At 55.0% G+C, this 24,991-nt stretch overlaps 2 protein-coding genes across 9 annotated transcripts; one reads left to right on the forward strand and one right to left on the reverse strand.

Annotated features, from left to right (window-relative positions):
* The first annotated feature begins 16 nt into the window (after window positions 1-16).
* On the forward strand, window positions 17-18,757 carry HEXD (hexosaminidase D). 5 transcript variants are annotated; one of them, XM_032429634.1, is made up of 14 exons: window positions 17-128; window positions 452-562; window positions 2,260-2,398; window positions 7,019-7,128; window positions 9,256-9,343; window positions 12,742-12,906; window positions 13,496-13,679; window positions 14,585-14,656; window positions 15,068-15,263; window positions 16,132-16,214; window positions 17,085-17,163; window positions 17,241-17,342; window positions 17,553-17,642; window positions 18,224-18,754. In XM_032429634.1, the coding sequence occupies exons 3-14, from the start codon at window positions 2,300-2,302 to the stop codon at window positions 18,408-18,410; spliced, it is 1,455 nt and encodes a 484-aa protein (XP_032285525.1). In that variant the 5' UTR covers window positions 17-128; window positions 452-562; window positions 2,260-2,299; the 3' UTR covers window positions 18,411-18,754. The 5 variants fall into 5 exon arrangements, with proteins under 5 accessions (XP_032285525.1, XP_032285527.1, XP_032285530.1 ...); XM_032429636.1 differs by lacking the exon at window positions 17,553-17,642 and having other exon boundaries at window positions 18,224-18,756; XM_032429637.1 differs by lacking the exon at window positions 17,241-17,342 and having other exon boundaries at window positions 18-128; window positions 18,224-18,753.
* A 64-nt stretch (window positions 18,758-18,821) lies between these two features.
* LOC116647960 (cytochrome b-245 chaperone 1) lies at window positions 18,822-24,194 on the reverse strand. Of its 4 annotated transcripts, none has more exons than XM_032429641.1 (7): window positions 24,106-24,194; window positions 23,166-23,289; window positions 22,284-22,325; window positions 21,601-21,674; window positions 20,904-21,039; window positions 20,263-20,407; window positions 18,822-19,891 (listed from the first exon to the last, which is right to left on the reverse strand). In XM_032429641.1, exons 2-7 carry the CDS (start codon window positions 23,248-23,250, stop codon window positions 19,771-19,773), a joined length of 603 nt encoding a protein of 200 aa, XP_032285532.1. In that variant the 5' UTR covers window positions 23,251-23,289; window positions 24,106-24,194; the 3' UTR covers window positions 18,822-19,770. The 4 variants fall into 4 exon arrangements, with proteins under 4 accessions (XP_032285532.1, XP_032285533.1, XP_032285534.1 ...); XM_032429642.1 differs by having other exon boundaries at window positions 23,166-23,364; window positions 24,106-24,176; XM_032429644.1 differs by having other exon boundaries at window positions 18,823-19,891; window positions 20,904-21,000.
* Between the last annotated feature and the right edge of the window lie 797 nt (window positions 24,195-24,991).

Below are 24,991 nucleotides of genomic sequence, written 5' to 3' on the forward strand. Positions count from 1 at the left end.
AGCGCCGAGCAGGGCGGGGCGGAGCGCGGACCTGGGCGCGCACTCTGCCGGGCACCGCGCCGCCCGCGCGCCCCTCGCCCGCTCCTCCGCCCTCGGAACTCGCCGAGCCTCGGAACCTGCGGTCTGAAGTGCGTCCTCTCCCGCAGTGTGCGCCCTCTTCCCGGGGTCTCTGGTCCCTCCTCCTCAGGGCCCTCCTCCGAGGTCTCCAAGCCCTGCCCCGAGCTCTCAGGACCCCCATCCCCAGGTCTCAGGGCTCTTCTTGGGGGGTCGCCAAGCTCCTCTCCTGGAGTCTCTGCGCCCTTCTCTGTGGTCTCCAAGCCCTTATCCCAGGGTCTGTTTGCTTCGCTGGGGTCTGCACCACACCTGGGGGTGCTGGGACCAGCTGGTGCTCAGTACACGCCTGTCTCCCGGAGGCCCCGCTGCTTGTTGATAGCTTTCCGTTTCCCTACAGAACCGTCCGTCCTGTGCATGAGAAGTAAACTCTTACCGGCCGTGTCAGGACACCTGAGACTCTGAAGGGGTGAACAGTGAGGTGCATCCGTGAGGAGTGAGCCGGAAGAAGGTGAGTAACTTACTGATGATACAGGGAAAAGAAAGAGTTCATGCGATCATCGGACTGAAGAGGTCTGCCCAGCATTCCTGGCACTGGGGAGACCAGTGCGGGTCATCGCCTTCAGGGGCTCTTGGCCTCACCCGAAGCCCTGAGCAGTCAGCGCCGAGTGCAGACGCCCGTTCATCTGATAAGTAGTGACCTTCCACCCAGGTGTTCGGAATAAGCTCATCTCTGTAGACTTCGTGCAGGAGGGAATCGGAGCAAAGAGATTAGCACACTCATAACAAGGTGAAACAGGGACTTCTCTGGTTCTTTTCCTTTAGATTTTGCGGAGACTTAACGCTGTTAAGCCAGTGTGTCTTACCTGCGGTAAGATGTCAGCATCCCTCTTAGCCCAGTGATGCAGCCGCGGGAGCAGGTTTCTCTCTGAATATGAGGGGGTGTTCACACCACCAGTGCACACTTCTCAGCTTGGAAGTGTTTGAGTCTAGTCCCTGGAAAATAAATTTGGCTTGTAAGATTTTTAAACAATTCAGCTTTTTTTTTTAAGATTTTATTTATTTATTTGACAGAGAGAGAGAGAGATCACAAGTAGGCAGACAGGCAGGCAGAGGGAGAGGGAGAAGCAGGCTCCCCGCTGAGCACAGAGCCTGATGTGGGGCTCGATCCCAGGACCCTGGGATCATGACCTGAGCCGAAGGCAGATGCTTAACCATCTGAGCCACCCAGGCGCCCCTAAACAATTCAGCTTTAAAAGCAGTTTTCAGAATGCGTTTTCACAAAACTCATGCACCCATCAGCTGGTAATTTAGGTAATTGCCTTGAGAATTTTGTCATTGAGATTGTTTTGAATATAATTTCTTTAAAAAAAAAAAAACTGGTTTCTGTGTGCGTCTATTTTATCTTCCCTGCTTTATAATAGACTTCTTAAGGTCAGGGATTTATGAGTCCTCACACAGAATGAGTAGTTTGAATTACTGAGCTGTAAACGTGACCAATATGCAAAGATTTTCTTTCACTTTTCTCATCCTATCCTTTGTGTTTTTATAATAGCTAGAGGGGGGAAAAAAAAGATTGCACTCTTACCCAGCTGCCTCACTGTCATCCAGACACTTCCTTTACTTTAATAGAAGCTAGTTAGCCCTGATGTACTCGTGGCTCATTTGCTTTTCAAATTATCAGCGGTCTGTTTTAAATCCTAGACAGTTTTCTCTGACTTAGACTAAATTTTTAGTTTCTTTTTCCGTACAACCAAGCTGACTTGAGCTCTAGAAATGTAAAGTATTTTTACTGCTCTTGAAAGTAAAATAAAATTAAGGATAAATTTTCTACAGAAACATTGTAAGACGTGAAAGATGTTTATATATATCTGCCTGTTTTCGCTAGCATAGTATGCACAACTTGAGACAGTCTTTAAAACAAAATTATTTTGCAGTCATTTGTGTTATTATAGATCATAGCCATCTTATGAGGAAACCAGTGCTATTCTATTTTAGGGGCAAATAATAATTAAATGGCAGAGGTCCCTCTATTTGAACACTATTTGAACATGAGGTAGACTTCTTGATTCATTTTCATGTTGGTGAAATGAGTTTTCCTCCCAGTGAATAAAGCAAACCTGGGCGTGTGGGAATGGAAACACAGAGTGGAAGGGCAAGGGCTAAAAGGGGCCTCTGCCCATTTATAACTTTGAATTTCTCCACTAGGAAGAAGTGCCCAGACAAGAGATTTTTGTTACATGACTTCATGAGAAATAGTGAAATGTCAGGTTCTTCACCATTTAAGATGCGATTAGTTCATTTGGACCTTAAAGGAGCTCCACCAAAGGTTTCCTACCTCTCTGAGGTAAGAGCCCCTTTCTCTCTAGACGATCTCCCTTGCCTTGGGTTTGGTCTTCAAAGCTGTGAACAGTATTCTGTAGAAATGTGTGCTTAGAGTGCAACCCTGGGGTTCTAGGCAGGGGCACGATGTTGGTGGCAGCATAGATTTTGAGTTTCCCCCCAAATCCCTTCATAAAACAGAGCAGTTGCAAAAGGATAGCAAAAAGAGGCAGGGGGAGGAGATCCACAATAAAGGAGATCCACAGCCTCTTTGTTGTGGGCTGAATTGTGTCTCCCAAAAAGATAATGTTCAAATCTTAGCTACTCGTACCTATGAATGTAACCTCAGTTGGAAATAGAGTCTTTGCAATTATAATCAACATAAGATGAGGCTGTATTGGAGTAGGGTAGTCCTAATCCAGTGAGTGATGTCCTTATAAGAAGAGGGAATTTTAGGGGCACTTGGCTGACTCAGTTGGTTAACCGTCTGCCTTTGGCTCGGGTCATGATCTCAGAGTCCTGGGATCAAGTCCCGCATTGGGCTCCCTGCTCTGCAGGGAGCCTGCTTCTCCCTCTGCCTGCCACTCCCCCTGCTTGTGCTCACTCGCTCTCTCTGTCAAATAAATAAATAAAATCTTAAAAAAAAAAAAGGAGAGAGATATTTATTTATTTACTTATTTATTTATTTTAAGATTTTATTTATTTGACAGAGAGACAGCAAGAGAGGGAACACAAGTAGGGGGAGTGGGAGAGGGAGAAGCAGGCTTCCCGCCGAGCAGGGAGCCCGATGCGGGGCTCGATCCCAGGACCCTGAGATCATGACCTGAGCCGAAGGCAGACGCTTAATGACTGAGCCACCCAGGCGCCCCAGGAGAGGGATATTTAGATGCAGGGGGGGGCACCTGTGGGGACAGGGGCAGAGATTAGAGGGATGCATCTACAAGCCAAGGAATGCCAGGACTGCCAGCAACACCAGAAGCTAGAAGAGGCAAGGAAGGGTTCTTCCCTGGAGCCTTCAGAGAGAGCACTGCCCTGCCCACACCCCGATATTTTTATTTCTGACCCCTAGAACTGGAAGAGAATAAATTCTCATTGTATTAAGCCACCCAGTTTGTGGTAATTTGTTACAGCAGCCCTAGAAAACCAATACACTCTTCGAGGTAGGTATGCAGGTATCCCCGTGAATCCCCAAATGCGAGTGGTACAGCATACCACCCATGTGGGATTAGGTGCCAGGCAGGAGGTGATGGAGGAGAGAGGAAGGAATTCTGACAGGGCCAAGACCAGAAGACCCAGAAAACAGGCCCACAAGTACAGGTCCTCTGTCAGAGAGGAATGGGGGAGAGGTTTCACTGGCTGCAATTTGAGAGTGAGTGCGAAAAGACTCAGAAGAAGATGCTGGAGGGGCCTAAGGCTCTCAGAAATACCTTCAGAAACTTCTAGAAAGACCGAGCCCCACATTAAGAACACAGTGTTGAGGAGAGAATCCATGGGGAACTGGACAGGAACATTGAAAGTAAAGCAGAGAAAAGGTTCTAATACGGGGAGCAGGGATGCGGAGGAAGGAGAGGGAGCCTCTGGCCAAAAAAACAGACTAAAGCAGAAGAACAGAAGTGAGCAGACGCCGTGGAAAGCATACTGTTGGGAAATAAATAAGGAAAAAGAGAATGTCACACGTGAAGAGATAAAAAGCATTCTGACAAATTGAAAGAGACAGAAGATAAGCAAAGAAGGTCCAACTCGCCTGCAACTGGAGCCCCCCCTTAGCTCTCTGCTGCTGGGGGGCCAACCGCCCCAAACTTCGAGGCTTAAGACAGCAATTCACCATTCCTTCTGTTTCCATGGGCTGGTGGGTGGTTCTGCTGGTCCACCCTGGGCTCCCTCCCCTGTTGGCAGTCCCCTGACAACTAGGAACACCTGATGGTCCAAGATGGCCTCACATGTCCAGCAGTCAGTGCTGGCTGTCCACTGGGACACCTGGGTTCTAGTCCTCCTTGTGGGCGCCTGTCCTCTCAGAGGCTAGGCCAGCCTCTCTCAGCGTGGCCGTCACAGGACAGTGCTTTGAGAGCATGGGAGCCAAAGCCGCAAGCCTTCCTGGGCCTAGTGCTCCTCGTGGAAAGCAAGTCTAAAGTCAGCCCAGATTCAAGACTGTGAATAGACACCACCTCTTGATGAGGAAGGCACTGTATCGTAGGCTTGTTTTCAGTTTGCAACAGTCCCCCAAGAAGAGAACCAAAGCAATGCTGTAGGACAAATGCTCAGAAACTACAGAAACACTGTCCTGAAATTTAAGAATACTTGGATCTGCATGTTGAGAGGGCATACCTGGGGTGCCTGGGTGGCTCGGTCGGTTGAGCGTCTGACTCTTGGTTTCAGCTCAGATCATGATCTCATGGGTTGTGGGATCGAGCCTGGAGTCAGTCTCCAAACTCTGGGCAGGGGGGTTGCTTGAGATCCTCTCCCTCTGCCCCTTCCCCCACTCATGTGCTCTCTCACTCTCTCCCTCAAATAAGAAATAAATCTTTAAAAAAGAAAGAAAAGGCATACCATATATCGAAGATGATAGACGCTAAGTAAGTCTTTTAGTAAATGTATGAGACTTCAAAGAAAATGAAAATGAACACTCTTGGGCACACAGGAAAAAGGTACAAGTTCTGTATGAGGGAAGGATAATTAGATCAGCATCAGATACTTCGATGGCAGCATTTTATGACCGAAGACGAGGGAGTCACGTATTTAAGATACTGAAGGATTTTGTATCCAACCAAATTGACCTTCGAGTGTGAAAGCCACAGGCCAGCTGTTGTGAACATCCAAGAAGTGAGTGAATTTACTGAAGAACAAGCACCAGCTGCCGCAGCATCACACCTGGAGCAACCAAATAATTGCTGAGAGCAAATTCCTCCTTAAGGAAGCATCCCAGCCAACACATAATTGGAGAGTCACCTCCGTGCAGCTCCTGTTCAGTGCACGGGGTGCGAATGTCAGCGGCGGCTGAAACCGTTAGGCAGAAGTGCAAGGCATGGGTCTGGCTGATGCCCCTCATCACTCCAGCGGGGCAGGCAGACTTGTGACTTCTAGAACCATCTGTGAAGTATTCTTGCCAAAAGAATGACACCTGGATCCAATCACCCCTTCATGTCTAACCACCAGCACGCACAAGAGTAGGAAATAGGCAAACACGCTACAGGACATCTTGAGAATACCACCCATCCAAAATTTGGAAAATCATACCAAACAAGCGACTTGGTTTCTTCAACAAATAAATTCCAAATTAAAAAATTAGAAGGGACTATTAAAAATCAGAGAACCTTAAAAGGTCATTCAAACAATGCAGTGTATGGACCTTCACTGGACTGGGTTCAAACAAGCCACATGTGAAAAGATTTTAAACACAGGAAAATTTGAGCATGGATGACATTAAAGATTCGGTTAAGTGGGATAATGGTGTTGTGGTTGTGCTTTTGTAAAAAATCTTCATCAGGGATATATATTGAAGTATGTATATGTGAACAGTTGTGTTGTCTGGGATTAGAAATACTGCAGTCAGAAAAGCGGAAAGTAGGGGAAACGATGTCGAGTCTCGACGACAGATGCAAGAGGCTCAGCGTATCATGCCCCACGTGTGTGCACGCTTGTGCGGTTTTACAGCGAGGACCCTCTCCATCCCAGCCCCGTGCCTAGCACTGGGCCGGAGTATGTGCTGGGGACAGCTGGGCCGCCCGGCCCCACAGCCTCCTCACCACCCATGGCACAGAGGATCGCCACCGACCCCAGCAGCCAAAGTGCCAAACAGGCTGCAGTGGTCAGATGGCCACACGAGGCTGAGAAGCAAACCAGAAGCAAAAATGCTGAGCAAATGGGAAAATGCCAAGACCATTATGTTGCGTTATCCGCATGCCTGGCCTGCATTAGCTCGCTCCACTCCAGTCTGTCTGCCTCTTTTTGTAATTTGCAGAAAACTACTGATTCTGACTTCTCTACGGCAAAGTTTTAGCCCCAGGCTGTTTCCTTCTTCCATCCAGCTTGCTTCAGAATGTCCCCATACTCCTAGGAAAGGAAAGCTTTGACAGACACATCAACAGGAGTGTTAAAATCTTGTGGAACCTGCAGTGACCCTTGTCTGGGGAGGGGTTGCTGTTTCGATGCCTGCAGGAGGCCCCTCCGGTGGCGCCCATAATGTCTCTTTTCCACCACAGCCTTGACTTCGGACTAGAAGAAAATCTCAGTTCTGTATGGTAGACATGGACTAATCCTGATAATGCTTGAGGATAGGAATTCATATCCTTTGACACAAAGGTAGAGGAGGAAGTGGGGGTGAGCAAGGGGAGGCCCCATGAGCGCAGCCAGGAACAGCCCACTCCCCGCCACACCCTCAGCCCCTCACCGCCTCCTGGCTGAACCATGAAGCTGAGCCACGGCTGTGTTCCATAGGTGCAGACCCACCCTGTGCCGAGTGAACAGGGTGCAGTGTTAGAGTTTGATTTGGTGTAACACAAAGTACACGTTCCAGGTTAAATGTTTCCGGGAGTAATGTGAATGTCAAATATAACCCTTGTCCACAGGCAGGAAGACAGTTCACACATTGCACGTCTGTCACCTCCCTTCAGATGATTGCTTCCTCATAGCATCCCTGTTCCCCCAGGTCTTTCCTCTGTTCCATGCCTTGGGCGCCAATGGGCTCCTCCTCGAGTATGAAGACATGTTTCCCTACGAGGGCCACCTCAGGCTGCTGAGAGCCAAGCATGCATACAGGTATCCCCAGCCACGGAGAAGCAGATGTGCGGGGCCACCCAGAGGTGTGGGCAGGGCAGGCGAGGGTTTGGCTGTGGTGGGGCAGCCCTCTTCTGGCTTTGAAACTCATGTCTTAGTTACAAAAATAAAATACATTTACTGGAGAGAATTTGAAAACATTTAGGGGAAGGGAGAAGATGGGGGGAGGCGGGGAGGGCAAGGGGAGGGGAACGCTGCTCTCTAAGGCCACAGTTTTAACCCTCATCAGGAAAGGAAAGATTAAAGGGGGAGGGGTCAGAATCAGTCAAAGCAGATGTGGTGGCCACGGGTGCACCCGCTTGGCTTCAGAGTTATGGTGTCCATGTAAATCAGTAACACCCTAAAAAGAAAATGAGCAAAGGACGTGTGGGCTGATTCCCTCCAAAAAATTTAAATGGCCAATAAGCATATGATAGTAATAAAGTGAATTAAAATGAGTGAAATGCCATTTTGGCTATCAAATTGGTGAAGGTTTTTAAAAGGTTGTGATGCTCTGTGTTCACAAGCGTGAGAAAAAGACGTCCAGCTGGTGGGCCACTCTGGAGAGGGGTTCAGCTCTGTGTGAGAACTCCGCGAGGGGTTTGTGCCCCACGGGTGTGTCCAGAGGTTAACACTGCAGTGAGCTTGCTGGAAGTTTCTGTTCTTTTCATGCTCTGTTTTTCTTACGAGGCACATGTTTTGTTCATTTGTTTGTTTTTTAAGTGGAAACAATGCTAGGGTACCTGTGAAGCTTGGAAAAGGTCTATTTGAAGTCCATACATTCATAGAACTGGTTAAGAGATGGTTCAAGCACACACACAGAAACTGGAACTCACCTTCTTCTTGAGATAGACTCGTGTATGAAAGCTGATGCCAGAGCAGGCAGCCAGCCCTTCCCGGGTGTCATCCGTGCCCCCCAGAGCATTCCCACCCTCAGGTGCGCTCACCGAGGTCGCTAACCCCCAGGGGGATGAGTCCCCCCACTCCCCCCAGTATAATCTTGATGGTCTTTTAAATTTTTTTTATTAAAGGGGTCACCAGCTCCTCTGTAAAGGGCCAGTCAGTTTTGTTGTGCAGCCTGCCTGGTCTCTGCTGCAGCAATCTGGGGGGGGCACGAGCAGCCAGCCATGGACAGTAATGTCAATGAGTGGCCATGGCTGAGTTCCAATAAAACTCTATTTGTGGGCACTGAACTGGAATTTCATGTAACTTTCACATATCATAAAATATTTTTCTTCTTTTGATTTTTCTCAACCATGTTAAACTGTAGAAACCATTCTTAGGTCATGGGCTGTATGAAAACAGGCAGGTGAATTTGTCCTTGAGCCCATCTGCCAACCCCTGTTGTAGAATATGATTCCTTGTATGGCCCAGTTTCTTGTAAAATGACTTCAGCTTCTTTATAGAGTTTGGTAAGAATAACTGGTAAAGGGGGCGCCTGGGTGGCTCAGTCGTTAAGCATCTGCCTTTGGCTCAGGTCATGATCCCAGGGTCCTGGGATCGAGCCCCGCATCGGGCTCCCTGCTCAGTGGAAAGCCTGCTTCTCCCTCTCCCACTCCCCCTGCTTGTGTTCTCTCTCTCGCTGTGTCTCTCTCTGTCAGATAAATAAATTAAAAAAAAATCTTAAAAAAAAAAAAAAAAGAATAACTGGTAAAAACCAAACCATTACTTGAGGACATAGCAGAGCATCATTTTCCCAAATTATAGGGTGGGAGCCTTCTCTGAAACCTTGGGAATATCTTTTGAGCTTTTTGGAAATAGTGACTGTACTAGTTTCCCCAGGAGAATCCCCCCCCAGAACCTGACAAGGGAGGGGGAGCATGAACAGGAGTGCAAGCGTGAACAGGGGCTGGAGTGTGAACAGGAGCTGATGTGAACAGGGGCTGGAGTGAATAGGAGCTGGTGTGAATGGGCTGGAGTGTGAACAGGGCCTGGAGTGTGAACAGGAGCTGGTGTGAATGGGCTGGAGTGGGAACAGGGCCTGGAGTGGGAACAGGAGCTGGTGTGAACAGTGGCTGGAGTGTGAACAGGGGCTGGTGTGAACAGCTCCTGGAGTGTGAACGGGCTGGAGTGAACTGGAGCTGGTCTGAATGGGCTGCAGTGAACCTCTGGATGATCTTTGTCTTCTAGCCCCCCTGAAATCAAGGAGATCCTACATCTGGCTACACTGAACGAGCTAGAGGTCATTCCATTGGTGCAGACATTTGGACACATGGAGGTAAGTGGGAGGAACAGAAGTTACCTGGTGCCCGGGTGTGGGGCTCGGGGGCACACAGGCGGTGGCCAGCCACAGGCAGGGAGCAGCTCTTTCTCAGAAGCCCCTGCCCTGCAAATGGCTGAAGAGCACGGAGCTCTAGGTCAGAGCAAACTCTGTCCAAGGAATGGAGGGAAGGAGCCAGTGGGGGATGCCCAATTCCCGTGGAGCCCTGAGGGTCGAGTTGTTTTCTTTTTAATTTGTATTCATCACTTAATACTGAAAGTATTTTCCCAAGCTCCTATGTGATCTCCAGAAATATTTCTCACATCTACATCAGAAGATGGGCAGCAGATTAAACACAACACTGATTTAATGGCTACAGGTTCCGTGGTTTCCTGTAATGGACACAGCTGCTAGCCCTATGGGCAGCCCTACCCCAGGTGTTCAAGCGCAGATTGCACCAGAGGCACTGTCTTCCCGTCCAGCCATGCGCCCCTTCCCCTGCCGCACCCGTGTCTCCCGTGCTCAGGCCCCCAGCTTTCCTGGTTGGCACTCCCTGCCGAGCTCTCTGGTCTCCTCACTTCCCGCCGCCACGGGCTACGGCCCACAGAGCGTCCCTCCAGGTCACTAAATGTAGCGACACGTTCTGGCCCCTCACACTTGACTTGGGCTTTTTGCAGCCCCACCTGCTCCCTCCCAGCCCCCACCCCTGGCTGTGCTGCTTCTGCTAGCCTCCCAGACACGGCAGCAGTCCCCATGACTCCTCTCGAGTTCTCCCTCCTCAGCTGACGCTCCCTCTCCAGACAGTGCCATGTCCACTCCTGCTTCCCCTTCGTCCTCATGACCACCAGAGCCCGGCTCCTCTGCCCTGTTCTGGCACCCTCATCCCCCTGCACTTCGGGCCATTGTGTGGTCCTGCTGCCCTTACTCCTGTCTCAGGTCAGCACCCACCAACCCTCTGCGTCCAGCCTGTGTGCCCGAAGGTCCCCAGCGGTGTCGCTCCCACCCTTTCTCCCAGTCATTCCCCCACTCCTGCTCCTCGAGGGGCCTGCTGTCAGAGTGGGTTTGTTTTCTGGGGCCACTGCAGCAAAGGACCTCAACCAGGTCACTTAAACCCGCAGAAGTGTGCTCTCTCACAGTTCTGGAGGCCAGATGTCCAAGGTCGGGGTGTCCTCAGGGTTGGTTCCTTCTGGAGGAAGACTGTTAACATGCATTTACTTGCCATCAGGATGTCCTCTTTGGTGAAATAACTGTACAAGCATTTTGCATGTTTCATCTTCTGAACTGTTGAGTTCTTAAGTTCTTTGGAAATTCTGGATACAAGTCTTTCGTTAGATCTGTGATTTGCAACTATTTGCTCCCAATCTGTACTTTATTTTTTCATTCCCTTAGTGTACTCAAAGAGCAAAACTCTCTAATTTTGATGGGTCCAGTTTCTCAGTTTTGCTTTGATGGATTGTGCTTTTGGTGTCATTTCTAAGAACTCTGTCAGTCACCTGGTCGTGAAGATTTTTCCTGTTTCCTTCTAAAGTTCTACATTTATACACTTTCCACTTACAGTCCATGTTGAGTTAATTTTTACGTAAGGTGTGAGGTTCATTGTTTTTTGCATATACTGTGTGACCGCTGGAGATGGCCAGTCATGCCAACAGCACTTACTGAAAGATTAGCCTCTCTTTAGAATTTGGAATTGCTTTTGTACCTTTGTCAAAAATCAGTTGACCTTATTTGTGAGGGTCTGAACTATTCTGTTCCATTGGTCTATGCATCTGTCCCTTTGTCGGTACTATCTTATCTTGATTATTGTAGCTTTACTGTGAATCTTAAATAAAATCAGGTAATAAGATTCCTCCAACTTTATTCTTCTTTTTCAGGTTGCTTTGTCTATTCTGCTCCCTTTGCTTCTCCATGTGTATTTTAGACTCAGTTGTTTTTACATCTGTAAGAAACCTTGCTGGGATTGGGGCACCTGGGTGACCTAGTCTGTTAAGCATCTGCCTTCGGCTCAGGTCATGATCTCAGGATCCTGGAATTGAGCCCTGTGTTGGGCTCCCTGCTCAGTGGAGAGTCTACCTCAGATTCTCTCCCTCTGCCCCTCCCCCTGCTAGCTCGTTTTCTCTCTCTCTCTCTCAAATAAGTAAAATCTTTAAAAAAGAAGAAACCTTGTTGGGATTTTGATTGAAATTGCATTAAATGTAAATCAGTTTGGGGGAAAATCAGCTCTACTCTGTTGGATTTTCCAATCCATGAACATGGTGTGTCAGCCTTAAATTACAATATTATTTTCCTAAGTTTTTCTTCTCTTTTCTTGATGTTTTCAAGACTTCCTGTTTGTGTTTGCCTTGTAGCAGTTTGGTTATGATTTCTAGGTTTGAGTTTCTTTCCATTTATCCTGCTTGGGTTTTGTTGAGCTTCTTGGAACTCTAGATAATTTTCACTTTTGTGAAGTTTTGGGCCATGTCCTCAAGTGCTTCTGTGCCCCTTCTCTCCCCTCCACCAGGGGAGGTGTGCCTGATGTCACCACACGGGCTTCTGAGGCTCTTGGTTCTCTCCTTTTCTCTCTGTTGTTCAGACTGAGTAATTCCTGTTGGTCTGGCATCACAATCACTGTTCCTTCTGACATGTCAAGTCTGCTGTGGAGCCCATTTTTCAGTATTATTAATAGTTTCCTTTAATTCTGGGAACATTTTCAGAATAGTTTCTTTGAGTAGTCATCTGATAAATCTGATATCAGGGTCCGACTGGCTTTTTCCCTGAGTCTGGGTTCCACTTTCCAGTTTATTTGCACATCTCATGATTTTTGGTTGAAAATTGGATATTTCAGATAATACTGCGAATCTGACTTTTCCCCCTGCAGGTGGTTGTAAATTGCCTGCATTCAGTCTGCAGGGTCTGTCTCCCCAGCTGCATGTGGCTACTGATCCCTCTGTTAGTGTTTTATTCGTATTTGTATTTTTGGCCTGGCTTCCTAGGGGCCACCCCTCTGTCTTCATGGCTGGTAGTCAGCCAGGGTCTGGGCAGTGGTGTGCTGGGGCCGTGAGGACCCACCCTGTGCCGCAGGGGCTGGGGACGCTGGGAGTTCAGCCAGTCCCCCATCTGCCTCGGCTGTGTGTGTGTGTGTGTGTGTGTGTGTGTGTGGTCCCCAGTCAGCCGGGGTGTGAGGAGAGTGCGTCACCACTGTGGCTCTCATGTCCACGGTCACCCCTCACATTTCCGGCTGGTGGCAGCTTGATCCGAATGTGAGTGAGCCTGGCTTTAACTTTTCTCCCCGGGCCCAGGTAGATCGGATGGAAAGGGCCATGAGCCAGCCACAGGCTCAGCCTGGCCCACCAGTGTCCTCTGGGGTGACCTGGAGCCAGCCCTTGCTCAGTTCAGCTGCAGGCTTCTGTCTCCCAGTGTCACCTCCCGTCTCTCCGCAGTTTGTGCTGAAGCACGAGGCTCTCGCTCACCTCCGAGAAGTAGCACTTTTCCCCAACACCCTGAACCCCCATGAGGCGGAGTCCCTGGCGCTGGTGGGAGCCATGATCAGCCAGGTCATGGAGCTGCACCCGGGTGCCCGGTGGCTCCATGTCGGCTGTGACGAGGTGAGTCCCTCGATGCTTCTTCCACCCCTGAGCCTCGCCTACCTGGTGTGTCCCTCCCAGTGCTGTAGCAGCCCCTCTTCCTCACTTCAAGGGTTCCTTGTGCCACCTGTGGGGTATTTTCTTACATAGAAAAATAATCCACGTGCCAAAGGACAAAGAAGAGCTGGCCGAGGAGACGTCCCCCGGTGAGGGCGTCCATCCAGCTGACCTGTGACCTCATGCGGGCAAAGCCATGTTGCTGAGCACGGCGAGCTGCGCCCTGCGGGATGGACGAGGGCTGGGCTGTGACCCGAAACGGCCATGCTGTCCACACCCCAGCAGTGGCAGAGACCGCCCCCACGTTGTTTATCTGCTCGCTGGCTGGTGGACACCTCGGTTATTTCTGCCCTTGGGCTGCTGTGAACGCTCGAAGGCAGCCTGGAGTGGAAGTTAGGTCTTGGTGAAGGAGGAGGGCCCCCTTCACCAGCCGCTCCACACGGGCAGCTGCCACTGACATCCTGGGGGACACGGCCTGAGCCAGGTCTCTCCCCAGTGCGCCCGCGGTGAGGCCGGGCGATCCGGGGCCAAACCGTCCTGTGCTTCCTTCCAGGTCTATTACCTTGGAGAGGGCGAGGCCTCGAGGCAGTGGCTGCGGGAGGAGCATAACACCAAAGCAGGACTGTGTCTGTCCCACATAAAGGCGGTGGCCTGCCACGTGCTGGCCCGGCACCCCGCCACGAGGCCCCTGGTGTGGGACGACATGCTGCGGGCCATCCCCGAGGACCAACTCTCAGGTCGGCAGGTGCATCCCCCAGGCCTCTGGTGCCGGGAGCGAGGAGGCGAGCAGCTAGCTGCTGGGGGCGGACTCTGGGACCCCTGCCCCAAAGCTTTCAGTCCAGGCGACTCCCTTAGAGCCACTCTCCAAACTTTCTCACACGAAACTGCCATTCCCCCAGAAGGCATTTGCGAGTCTTACAGGAGTGCAGAGTGTTAGGTCTGAACCCGAGAGTAGCCACGGGGCCCTGATGGGCCTGGCCAGCAGGAGGAGGACGATGGGGGTAAGAGGGTCCCACCGGGCCTTGAGTGTCCGGTGCTCCTGGCTGCCTCGGCCTCACAGGATGCTGTCGCCAGCCCTGCAGGGGCTGTGGCTGAGGCTCACGTTGGCTGCTGGTCAAGGAAAGTAGCAGTCCCTCCAGCCCAAGGGCTCACCCTGTCTGAGGCTCTGGGGTGAGACCAGAGACACACCCTGTGGTCCACTCAGAGCCCCAGCCCAGAGTCTGGCCATTGCCCCAGCCTCTGGAAGGCTGGGGTGTCCTCGAGGCAGCCCCGACCCACGTGTGGCCATTTGGGTTCTCATAAGATTAGTTAGAGTTAAATCCAAGTAGCGATGTGTTCCTGCTGCACCCGGTCCCGGCGCCCCCACTGCAGCATGCAGACAGAGCATTTCCCCTGCAGGGAGCTCTGGGACCCCCGGCCGGGGGGCTCACTTTTCACAGAACTCTTAGAGACTGGTCATTGCCAAAGTTGGCCGATTTCATGGTTGCAGCATTTACCGTCAAAAACACAGCTGTGTCGAGTCTGTACTTAAAGCGCAGGCACCCTGAACAAGTCAGCCCGGGCTCTGTTGTAAGGCCAGGACTGGGGGCTGCGGGGCCGTGTCCAGACAGCTCTCGGCTCACAGCCGCTCTCCCGCCCCCAGCGTCGGGAGTAGCACAGCTGGTGGAGCCCGTGCTCTGGGACTACGGGGCCGACCTGGACGTCCACGGCAAAGGTCAGTACCCTGGCCACGGCCAAGAGACCCTGGAGCCCTGACTGCCCAGCTGGGGGCATGCGGGGGCCTCGGTCCCTTGGTTCATCAGGATCCTGCCAACAGCCTCCGCTTCCCCGAAGGCCCCCCCCGAGTGAGCCGCGGCCAGCCGTGGGAGCACCCAGCACACGTCCTGCGCCGGGTCGCTCGTGAGATGTCCCGTTCTGTCTGCTCTTTTCCTAACGAGCAGGTGGACTAGCGGTCACCTGCACATGGCAGGTGTCTCTTCTCTTGCTGAGATTTCAGTCTGCCCGGAACTGGAGCTGGCAGTTGGGGGCTCCTCCTGCTTTCTGGTCTGGACGAGTGCAGTGTCCAAGCTTGGCGGCCGCAGCTCCTCGGACCCAGGCCCATCACACCACTCACTTTCTCGCCTAGCTCTTCTCATGGAAAAGTACCGCAAGTGTGGTTTTCTCCGGCTGTGGGCTGCCAGCGCCTTCAAGGGGGCTACGGGGGCAAGCCAGGCCCTGACCCCCATCGAGCACCACCTCAGGAACAACGTGCAGTGGCTGCAGGTGGCGGCCAGTGGGCCCGCGGACATGCTGCAGGGCATCGTCCTGACCGGCTGGCAGAGGTAAGGCCACGCAGGCCCTGGGGAAGCTCTCGGGCCGACCTGCCCAGGAGGGGCCGAGCAGCGCTGGTCGTCCGGGACAGACCACCCTCCTTGGCCCATCCAGTCTGGGCCTCAGCCCTCCCTGGGGAGGGGCCGGTGCTCTAAGAGGGGAGGAGCCTGGGGACCTAACACCCCCGCAGCCGTCCCCCAAACTCTGCAGAGGGGACGCCACTCAGGGTGTCTGGGGCCACGACACACCCTGGTCCCCTCTGCACTGTCAGCAGCCTCACACATAACTTGTCTCATGTACGGCCGGCATGAGACGGATTTTTTTTTTTTTTAAATATTTTATTTATTTATTTGACAGAGAGATAGAGCACAAGTAGGCAGAGAGGCAGGCAGAGGGAGAAGGAGAAGCAGGCTCCCTGCAGAGCAGGGAGCCCGACGCAGGGCTCGATCCCAGGACCCTGGGATCATGACCTGAGCCGAAAGCAGCTGCTTAACCAACTGAGCCACCCAGGTGCCCCATGAGACGGATTTTATCTCTTTAGGGATTTTGCATCATTTGAAAAGTGAGCTGCAAGTGAAGCCCTGTTCCTGGCCAAGTCCTAGCCACAGGTCCATGCCTGCGATTGGGAGGGCAGAGGGGGAGGCAGCTGGAGGCCCCCGCCCATGCCCTGCCGACCCTCAGGCCTCCCACAGCGGAGTCAGGGTGGCCACCACAGAGCAGTAAGCCCCAGGCAGGGCCTCTGGGTGGCACATGTCCGGAGGCAGCAGCCCACTCTGTGGGAGCTTCTCGAGGCCTGTCCCGCGTGCCGGGAGAGCGTGCAGGCATCTGCCGTGCGGGCACGGGCGGCGGGAGCTGAGCGGCCCTCTCCCGTGGACCTAGGTACGACCACTTCTCCGTGCTGTGCGAGTTGCTGCCCGTGGGAATCCCGTCCCTGGCCGTCTGCCTGCAGTCACTGCTCCACGGTATGGCCCCTGCTCCTCCCGGGGGGCGCGGGGCGTGGGGCGCAGAGCCTAGTGCCAGATGCCCCACTGCGCCTCCTTGGAGCTGGACTGTGGTCTTCCTCCCCAGTGGAGCGGAGCTCAGCCGCCCACCCCCCGGCTGCCCCCAGACGCAGCGAGCCCATGAAAGCAGTTCGCGTGGGTGGGTGCAGAAAAGGCCTCTGCTGAATGCCTGGCTGCCCAGTGCCGGCCCGGGCACCCCCACTCGGGCAGAGACCTGGGCTCGCGGGGTGCACGGGGCCTGGCTCCCGCACCGCTAGAGGCCGCACACAGTGGCACAAGGACGGACACTGAGCCTTCCCTCCACGTGATGCCCTCTGAAGCATTAGCTGTGAACCGTTCAGGGAAAGGTGCGGGGACACCGCGGCCGCCTCTGCTGTTGACACGGTGCTGGCTACCACTGCCCGCCTCTGAGGCAGGCGCCGCTGCCACGGAGCCCTCCCCTCTGTGGAGACGGGCCTCCTGCCCCACGAGCTGCTCCCGCGCAAGCCTCGCTGGCTCGTGTCCGTTGTTCTGGAATAGTCCACGTGTGAGAAACCGCGCTTGCCAGGTGCTGCGTACGTCCCGCACACCTGTGGGCGCGCCGGCCGCACAGGCTGGTGGGCCCCCTAGTGATGGTGCCGCTCTGCATCTGGTTTTCTCGTTTTTACCGTGGTGAGCCCGTTTCATGTGTTGCATAAGCAGCCCCGTCCCCGAGGTCTCCTTGGGGCTGGCACGTGCACGCTGACCTCCTTGGTCACTTTGCCTGCCACCAGGCCCGCGCGGTGGTGCAGGGCCCAGCCTCTCTCTCCTCCAGAGGCCCCTCTGACCATCTCCGTCTGTGCTTGGTTGCAGGAGGTTTTGCCGAAGATGTTAAAGCAAAAGTGGAGAACTTTCTTGGGATTTCTAACCTAGAAATAACTGATTTTACAAGGTAAGCCCCCCCCCGCCCCAGCCCTGCCTCTCCCCTCGCATTGGGACCCCCATCGCAGCACGACGGCTCTCGTGCAGTGAGGGGGCCGGCTCCTTCCCTGGCAGCGACATCCTGGCCCTTGTCACGCACGTTGGCCTCCACCTGCGCAGCTCTGTGGACGCGCTGCTGGAGAGGGACAGGTGAGTGGGCAGGGCCTGAGCCCCCCCCCCACTCCCAGCAGGACAGGGTGAGGGTGGCCTGTCCTATACAGAGACTTTCTGGGGGGAGCCAGCTTTTTAAAATTTCTACCAGACCCTTTTAAGTTTTTTCAAAGGCATTATTTTAAAACCACCCTGAGGCTGCCCTGCTAGCTGCAGAGGGTCCACCAGCGTGCGTGGGTCTGCCCCCAGGTACGTGACCGGCTGGTTCAGCTCCTACCACCGCAGGCGGAAGCTCATCCACCCGGTCATGGTCCAGCACATCCAGCCCCAGGCGCTCAGGTTAGCTGCCCCACCCGCTTCCTGGCAGTGCCCACCGCCAGAGCTGCACGTCCTCTGGGGCTACCGGCTTTGAACCAAGATGAGCTTTCTAGGTATTGCAGCCGTGAATTCCTAAGTGAATCAGTTTTGCTGAATCACCTGTGCCGTAAGCGTTCGAGAAGCCAGGGCCTTCCTAGCCTAAAAGGGTGAGGGTCACTGAATGCCCCGGGCAGGGTCCAGGGCTCATCCTGGCCAGCCAGCCCTCCCTGCTGCTCTCCTGGCTCACAGCTCTGAGCTGAGGCCAACGCAGTGTCCCCCTGAGTGAAAGATGCTGTCCAATGTCGGCAGGTTCACGCCTAAAGACAAACCCTGCCAGCCAGTTGTCAAAAGCATTCTAGTTTCAGATGTGAAAACAACAACTCACTTATTCCCAGCCACCCCGTGAGGTGGGCACTAATAGCCCCGTTTTATGCATGGGTAAACTGAGGCATAGAACCGTACCGACCCGTGGGGTTGTGCAGCATGTGAGTGTAGTGCATAGGCTGTGAGCTGTCACCCAGGGGTGCTCGCCAGGCGGGCTCACCACTGGCTGTGTTGCTCAGCCTCCTGGCCAGGTGGAGCACCTTGGTGCAGGAGCTGGAGGCCGCCCTGCATCGCGTCTTCTACCCAGACACCGTGGAGGAGTGGCTGGAGGAGAACGTGCAGCCCAGCCTGAGGCGGCTACAGGGTTTGCTGCAGGACCTCAGAGAGGCCGCCAGCCCCAGGCCGCTCGCAGCTCAGGACCCCTGAGGCGCGGGGCCAGGCACCCCTGTCCAGCTGCGTCCGGCCTCCCACTGTACCCGGGACCACCTGCAACAGGCCACACCCACGGTGCAGACATTTCTCGCTGGGAAAGACAAGTGGGAAGTGTCCAAGGAGGACACACGCTGAGGCCTGCTTACTGATCCACATGTAGAACCTGTTGGCTTGAAATAAAAAGGAGAGTGGGAGCTAGAACTCCTGCTAGTGGGACTCAGACTTCGCTCCTCCCATGGGTCCTGCACGGTGGTCCCGAGACTCTTCTCACCCTGCAGGCCCAGCAAAGGCAGAGGGGAGCCAGCCAAACAGATCCCTCCACAACTCAGGGCCTTCTCCAGTCGGGATGACCACACCAGAAACCAGTTACAACATTTCATACTTTATTTTAGAAAAAGAAGGCTTTCAGATTTTACCACTTTAAAACCTAACTTTGGCATGTGTAAATGACTGCATCCCCAAACTAGAGCTGTTGGTGACCTCTGCTAAGAAGAGGGTGGGTCTCCCCAGAGACCCCACCCTCTTCTGCAGTGCTCCCCAGCCAGTCCTAGGCATAGCTCCTGAGTGCCCGCTCAGAGGTGCCCTTGCTGCCCCCACCTCTGTGGGGGCTGCTACAGCAGCCCTGGGCCCACATCCTGCCTGGGTTCCTAAGGGAGCTGCCCTGGTCTAGGGCCTGCATGAGGCTTCCCCCACCCCGTGAAAGCCCAGCTGCAGGCCCAGCTGGACAGGTGCTGTCTGTGGGCTGGGGAGGCCTTGGGAGTGGCTGCAGTGCACATAGTCAGATGGGGCCCTCAGCGTCCACCCTGGGCCCTACAGACCCTGGGCAAGCACCGCACTCTAACCACTGAGGACGCCGAGCCCGAGAAGGGCTACAGCATGTGGGGCAGGACCCACTGGGATTCCCACGGACAACTGGCGAGTGTGGCTGTCGTCCTGGCATCCTCAGAGCCTGACCCAGCCACTGGCCCTGGGCCCACCTGCTAAAGCCCTGCTCTCAGTGGGGAGCTGGTGCTGGCAAACCTCCCTGCCCCCCCGCCGGGAGCCTGGGCATCCCTCCCCATTTCAGAGACCTGATCCCCACACAGCTGGTGGGCAGTGGGGTACGTGTGCCCTCGTGCCCCACCCACACCACCCAGGCTGGGGCCAGCCAGCTGATGCCAGGAGGAGGCAGCTCTGAGGCCTGCAGAAATCAGCCTGTGGTTTTGCTCAGAGGGCGGAAGCAAGCAGCAGGAATGGCTGAGGGTCCCACCCTGGCACTGCCAGGGACACACCCAGGCGCTGGAAGACGACTTGCCAGTGGCCCATCAGTCCTACCAGGGCACCACCAGAACCAAGGCCAGGGGCTCTGTGGGCATCAGCTCTGGCTCCCCGGGCCATCAGCCTCGCTGTCACTGCTCTGAGACAGCTCCACAGGACTCTCCAGGCGGTGCAGTTCCAGGAAGGTGGCAATAAGCTTGGCGATGGCTTCCACGTCACTGGGCCAGGCCGACACCGGGAGGAAGGGCAGGTTACCATGGCAGACGTGCCTGCTGCCCACACCATTCTCCTGCTGGACCACCCACCTCTGCCACCCCCAGGGCTCCCCTCCAGGACATGGTGCCTTCTGTTCTGGTCCCCACCTCACCTGACCCCAGCCCTGCTCTCTGTCCTCATGGAGACTCTTGTCCCCATCCCCTCTGTCCCTGTGGAGACTCCCAACATTTCCCTAGCAGCAGGGGCAGGCCACGTTCCTCCAAGTCCTCTCCCTGGGCCCAGCCACGAAGTCCACTGTGGGGGCCACCTGATGGGAGGGTGAGGGGCACAGGCAGCCAGCTGTGGCCAATCAAGTCACCTGCCCAGAGCTTACCTGCGGTGGCCCATGACAGCGCTCTGGGTGAGGGGGTGGGAGAAGCCTGTCGCAAACCGCAGCACCACCACGTAGCCCTTCCCGAAATACCGGACTTTCTCCTCCTCCACGTTCACATCCCGGATGTCATTCAGCAGGACCACCACTGCGGGTGGGGGTCGGTCAGGGGTCCCCTCCTCCCCACCTGCCCCTCCCGCCTGTGTGCTGGGCACGGCCACTCTGGGGCCACTCTCCAGAGGACGGCGTCACAGGTCTGTGGCCACAGCACAGGCTTGTGCAGAGAGTGCCATCTGGGTGAGGAGGGGCATCCAGCACACCCGTGGTCACCTTGGAAAGCCTGCCCGTGCTCCCATGAGCAGCAACACATCAGGGACGGGCTAAGGTCTGTGTTGCCCGTCTTTCTGCTTCATCTTCCCCCAGCCGTTGAAAAATGCCTTCCTAGTGCCTAATGACCAGCCGCTGAGCTAGAGGCTGCCAGGCAATGTCCGGGGTCACCCTGTGTCACCCAGCGGCCAGCTTGGACCCACCCCATTTCTGGGCCTCAGGCCTGGTCTCTGCGGTCTCGCTCACCACCCTCCATCCAGTCTGGAATAACCAGCCTCCTGCCGCGCCCTGTGTCCCGTACACTCTGCATGCCTCACCTTGGTCGTGGCCAGTTCTGAAGAGAGTCAGCAGCTTCCTGTACAAGCTGAATGTGTGCAGAACCACCTGCCCGGTGCTCTTGTTGAACACAGCTTCCTGGAAAACCGGCCAGAAGGGGCTCATCCGGCTGCGGGCCTGTGTGTGTGCAGGCCAGCCACACATGGAACTTCCAGAGGGGGGCCTGGACTCGCGGGAGCGGACACTCGGGAAGACACCCAGCTCTGCCAGAGCCGAACACCCACAGCCAGACCCTCCCGGGCTCCTGTCTGTCGGGAGCACGGGGCCGGGGGTGTAGAGAGAAAGAGGGGCGTCTAAGCAGGTGCTCTCCCCAAGCAAAAGAGAAGTACAGCAGCTGAGGTCATCAAACAAAGGAATAGAGGTCAAAGTTTGGAGGTCAGAGCACCCGAGTTCTGTGGTTCCTCATGAAGGGGACCAAGGCACAGGGGAGACTGCTGGCCACCAAGGGAGACGGACTGGCCCTCATTCTGTTCTGTGCTATTGGCAACACTAGGGAGTAAAGAATTTTGGTGGAAACAGTCATGAAGAGCTTCTACGAGAAAAATAGCTTCAGAAAATTCCTCGACCCAGAAACCACTAAGCTAAGGTTTCCGAGTGGGGAGTGTGTGAGGCCCCAAAGCCTCTCCTCCTGCTGTGATTCCCATTGCACCCTCCCACCCTCACCCGTGCTGGCCTTACCTCCCAGTCCTCCAGGTTCTGCACGGCCACGAACAGGCAGCCCGTGACATAGAAGAGCTTCCAGCCCAGACTATCTGAAGAGCAAACAGCACGCAGCCGGGTGAGGGACAGCAGCAGAGAGGTGAAGGCCAACATGCCATGGGGGGCCCTCCCCAGCTGACACTGGGCAGGGGCGGCATCTGGGGCTGGCTGACCCCGGCCCAGGGCGGCCACCTGACACTGCTGTCCCGCAGAACCACGTGTGAAATGCTCAGCCAGCTCTGTGCACCCTCTGCTGTCCCTCCAGTGTCTGCTGGACACAGGAGTCAGGGCTGACCCGGCTCTGCCCATCATGGCGCAGTTTCTGATACTGGAGAGAGGAACCTGCAGGGGCGGCTGGAAGTGTGGCTCACCTGCAGCAGCGCCTCGGCAAATACGAGCGCGCCTTCTTGAAGGATGTGTCATGACCCAGGAAAGTGCTTCAGATACAAGAGGGAAAAGCACAGGCTGCACGGGACAAGCGATTTAGGAAGGACACACCAGCACACGGAGCTGGGGCTGCACGTGCGAGCCAAGAGGCAGAGGCGCCTGTGGCCCCAAAGGCTGGGCCTCGGTGAGCACCACAAATGGTGGGTTCCCTCTCTTTTCTCTATTTCCCAAACAGCCGAGGAAGCTACTGGGGGCGGGGGGGTGATGCATCTCACCTCCACTGTAGTATGCAGCAGCCAGGCCAATCGACAAGATTCCTGCAGAAAGAAAAGAAAGCAAGTGCCTCCCTATTGGGCCACCACGAGCCCAGAGCCCCCTCCTCCCAGGAGCCACAGGCCCAGACAAGCAGGCCCTCCCTGAGCGAGAAGCTCGGTCTTCAGGGGGACAGAAGACCACCAGGCTCAGAAGTGGGGGAAACAGCCAGGAAGTGCACTCAGAAACGGGGCAAATGCCATTCACAGGATTCCCTAAATACGTTCCTCTACCCTCTACCCCTTCCCAGAGCTGCTGGGAAACCAGACAGAGCAGCCGACAGCAAGGGTTTTACTCCAGCAGCACGTGGTGTGGGATGAACATAAGATGTACGTAAAGAACCACAACATGGCACGTGAAGCAGAACAGGCAGGCAGCCACATGCAGGGTCACGGGAAAGATGGACCAGAGACAAGCTGCTGAAGGCACAGCCACGCCACTCTTCATATGTCCGATCCCATCAACACCACGCGCTGCCCCTCCAGTGCAGGACCCTCTGATGGACAGTGAGAGGGACGGAGGAAAAAATGGGAATGAACTGTGGCCCATCACGTAAGCCTCTTACACCTGCAACCAGGTGTATGGAAGCAAGTAAAAGGAATACGAGGACCTCAAAAGAACATGCACAATATTAACATTAAGATATTAAGTGGTGAAAAAAAGGACAGATCCTCCGTAAAGGCACGCATATAGGGCAAAAGCTGTGCATATAGGGTAAAAGCTGGAAAAGATACAAAATAGCAAAACAACTGCTATACTTGGGGGTAACAGAACAGAGGACAGTTTCATTTTCATCTTTTTTTAAGTTAGATTTTTAATCTGAGGGAAAATACGGAAATCCTTACCAACAAGCAAAGACCAGGACCTGATGCCTGGAGCCCTCTTCAGATGGAGGCAGGAGCTGGTGCGTGACTCCACCCGCATGTACATCCCTGGACTGAGCGCGCACCACTCTCGGCAGGAGACGGGCTGGGAAGGGCAGACACACCACAGCTGGAGTCCTCACGCCAATGCCTGCTCACAAGCGCCCAGCTCCTCACCAGCCTGGAAGCCAGTCAGCTTGTGTCCACGGCGGTCTCCGCAGTCCCCCAAGGACCCTTTCCTCTGCAAGGCCCTTCTCTGCTCAGTTACGCTGATTGCACGGGGGCTACTTGCCCAGCTCAGTACTCGCAAAGCGTCGACAAGCACTTGACCACCAGCTGGCCCGTCCTACCTGGAAACCGCAGTCCTCGGAAACCGTTAGCCCTCAGCTGCATTCACGCTTCCGACACCCTCGCAGAACCTATCAGAATGCCCTCATTTCCCTCTGCTGGCCTCCACCCAGAAAGGGAACTGAAAGTCCCAGCGTGGGCTGAGTCTCCTCCGGCCGCTGGGACAACAGGCCACGCGCGGCGGAGGGTCGGGAGCGCCCCAGCACCTGCTGAAAGCACGCTGCCCCCGCGGACTGCAGCGCACGCAGAGCGCGGGCTGGGCACCCAGTTCCGGGTAGCTTTCCAGATACTGCAGGGAAGTCAAGTCAAACTTACGACAATAAAGGGTGGGTTCAATTGATACACACGAGTGCCGGGTCTTGGTCCACCGCCCGGCCACCCCCGACGCAGGCGAGCCGGGTCACGCCGGTCGGCAGCTCCGCCGCAGCCGGACCCACCCAACCCCCTCAACCAGGCCCCGCGCGCCCGGCCCGCTTCCCGCAGCTCTGAGACGCCCCGCCACCGACGCGTCGCCCGCCCGGGCCGCTCGCCGCCCGCCCGCTGCCCGCGAAGACGGCCCGACCCCCGCGCCTACCGATCACTAGACCCCGCGGGCGCGGGCGCAGGGCCGGGACCTGTGGCGGGCGGCTGGCCGCCGACTTCCGGGGTTGGGGGCGGGACCGCAGACTTCCGGACTGTCGGGGGCGGGGTGGCTGACTTCCGGCCTCCGCGGAGCGGGCGGGGCCGACTTCCGGGGGCTCGGGCGGGGCTGTGGTTGACTTCCGGGCTCCAGGGAGCGAGCGGGGCCGACTTCCGGGGTGGGGCGGGGCTGGGGCAGGACCTCGTCCTCACCTCAAGGCGGGAGAATAAGAGGTTCCTGAGTATCCCGGGTGTCGTGGGGAAGCACCGCTAGCAAATGCGGGCAGGAAGCAGGTGGCCTGTGCTGGTGACGGCCGCCACCTGAGAACGTCTGGAGGGTAACTGAACCCTAGGAAGTCTGTAAAGGTAAATTATGCCTCAAATAAAAGGGGCGTCTGCCTTCTGCTCAAGGCTCCAGCCCCGCGTCGGGCTTCTCGCTCAGCGGAGTGTCTGCTACTCCCTCTCCCCACCCCCCACCCCCAGCTCGTGCTCGCTCTCTCGCGCTCACTCTCAAATAAAATCTTTTAAAAAATAAAATGACAAAAATGGGAAGTATCTGAAGGTAATCTAACAACAGATGTGTACAAGCTAAGGCAAAAATTGTAAAGTCTAGTAACACTGAAGTAGAGATAAGATAGTTGTTCATGCGTTGAAAAGTCATCTAAAAGACAAATTCTACTAATTTGATCTGTAGATTCAGTGCAATCGCAGTAAAATGTTAACCTTAACAGTAACACTGCCCGCTGTTCCACCAGCAAAGAAGGGGTGCTCTGGTATGAGCAGAGAATCCCAACCCAGGACGCACAGGTTCCACCACAACCACGGGCATGTCCGGAGAGTAA

Source organism: Phoca vitulina, unplaced genomic scaffold (assembly GCF_004348235.1).
Source record: "Phoca vitulina isolate PV1807 unplaced genomic scaffold, GSC_HSeal_1.0 scaffold41, whole genome shotgun sequence".
Lineage (NCBI taxonomy): Eukaryota > Metazoa > Chordata > Mammalia > Carnivora > Phocidae > Phoca > Phoca vitulina.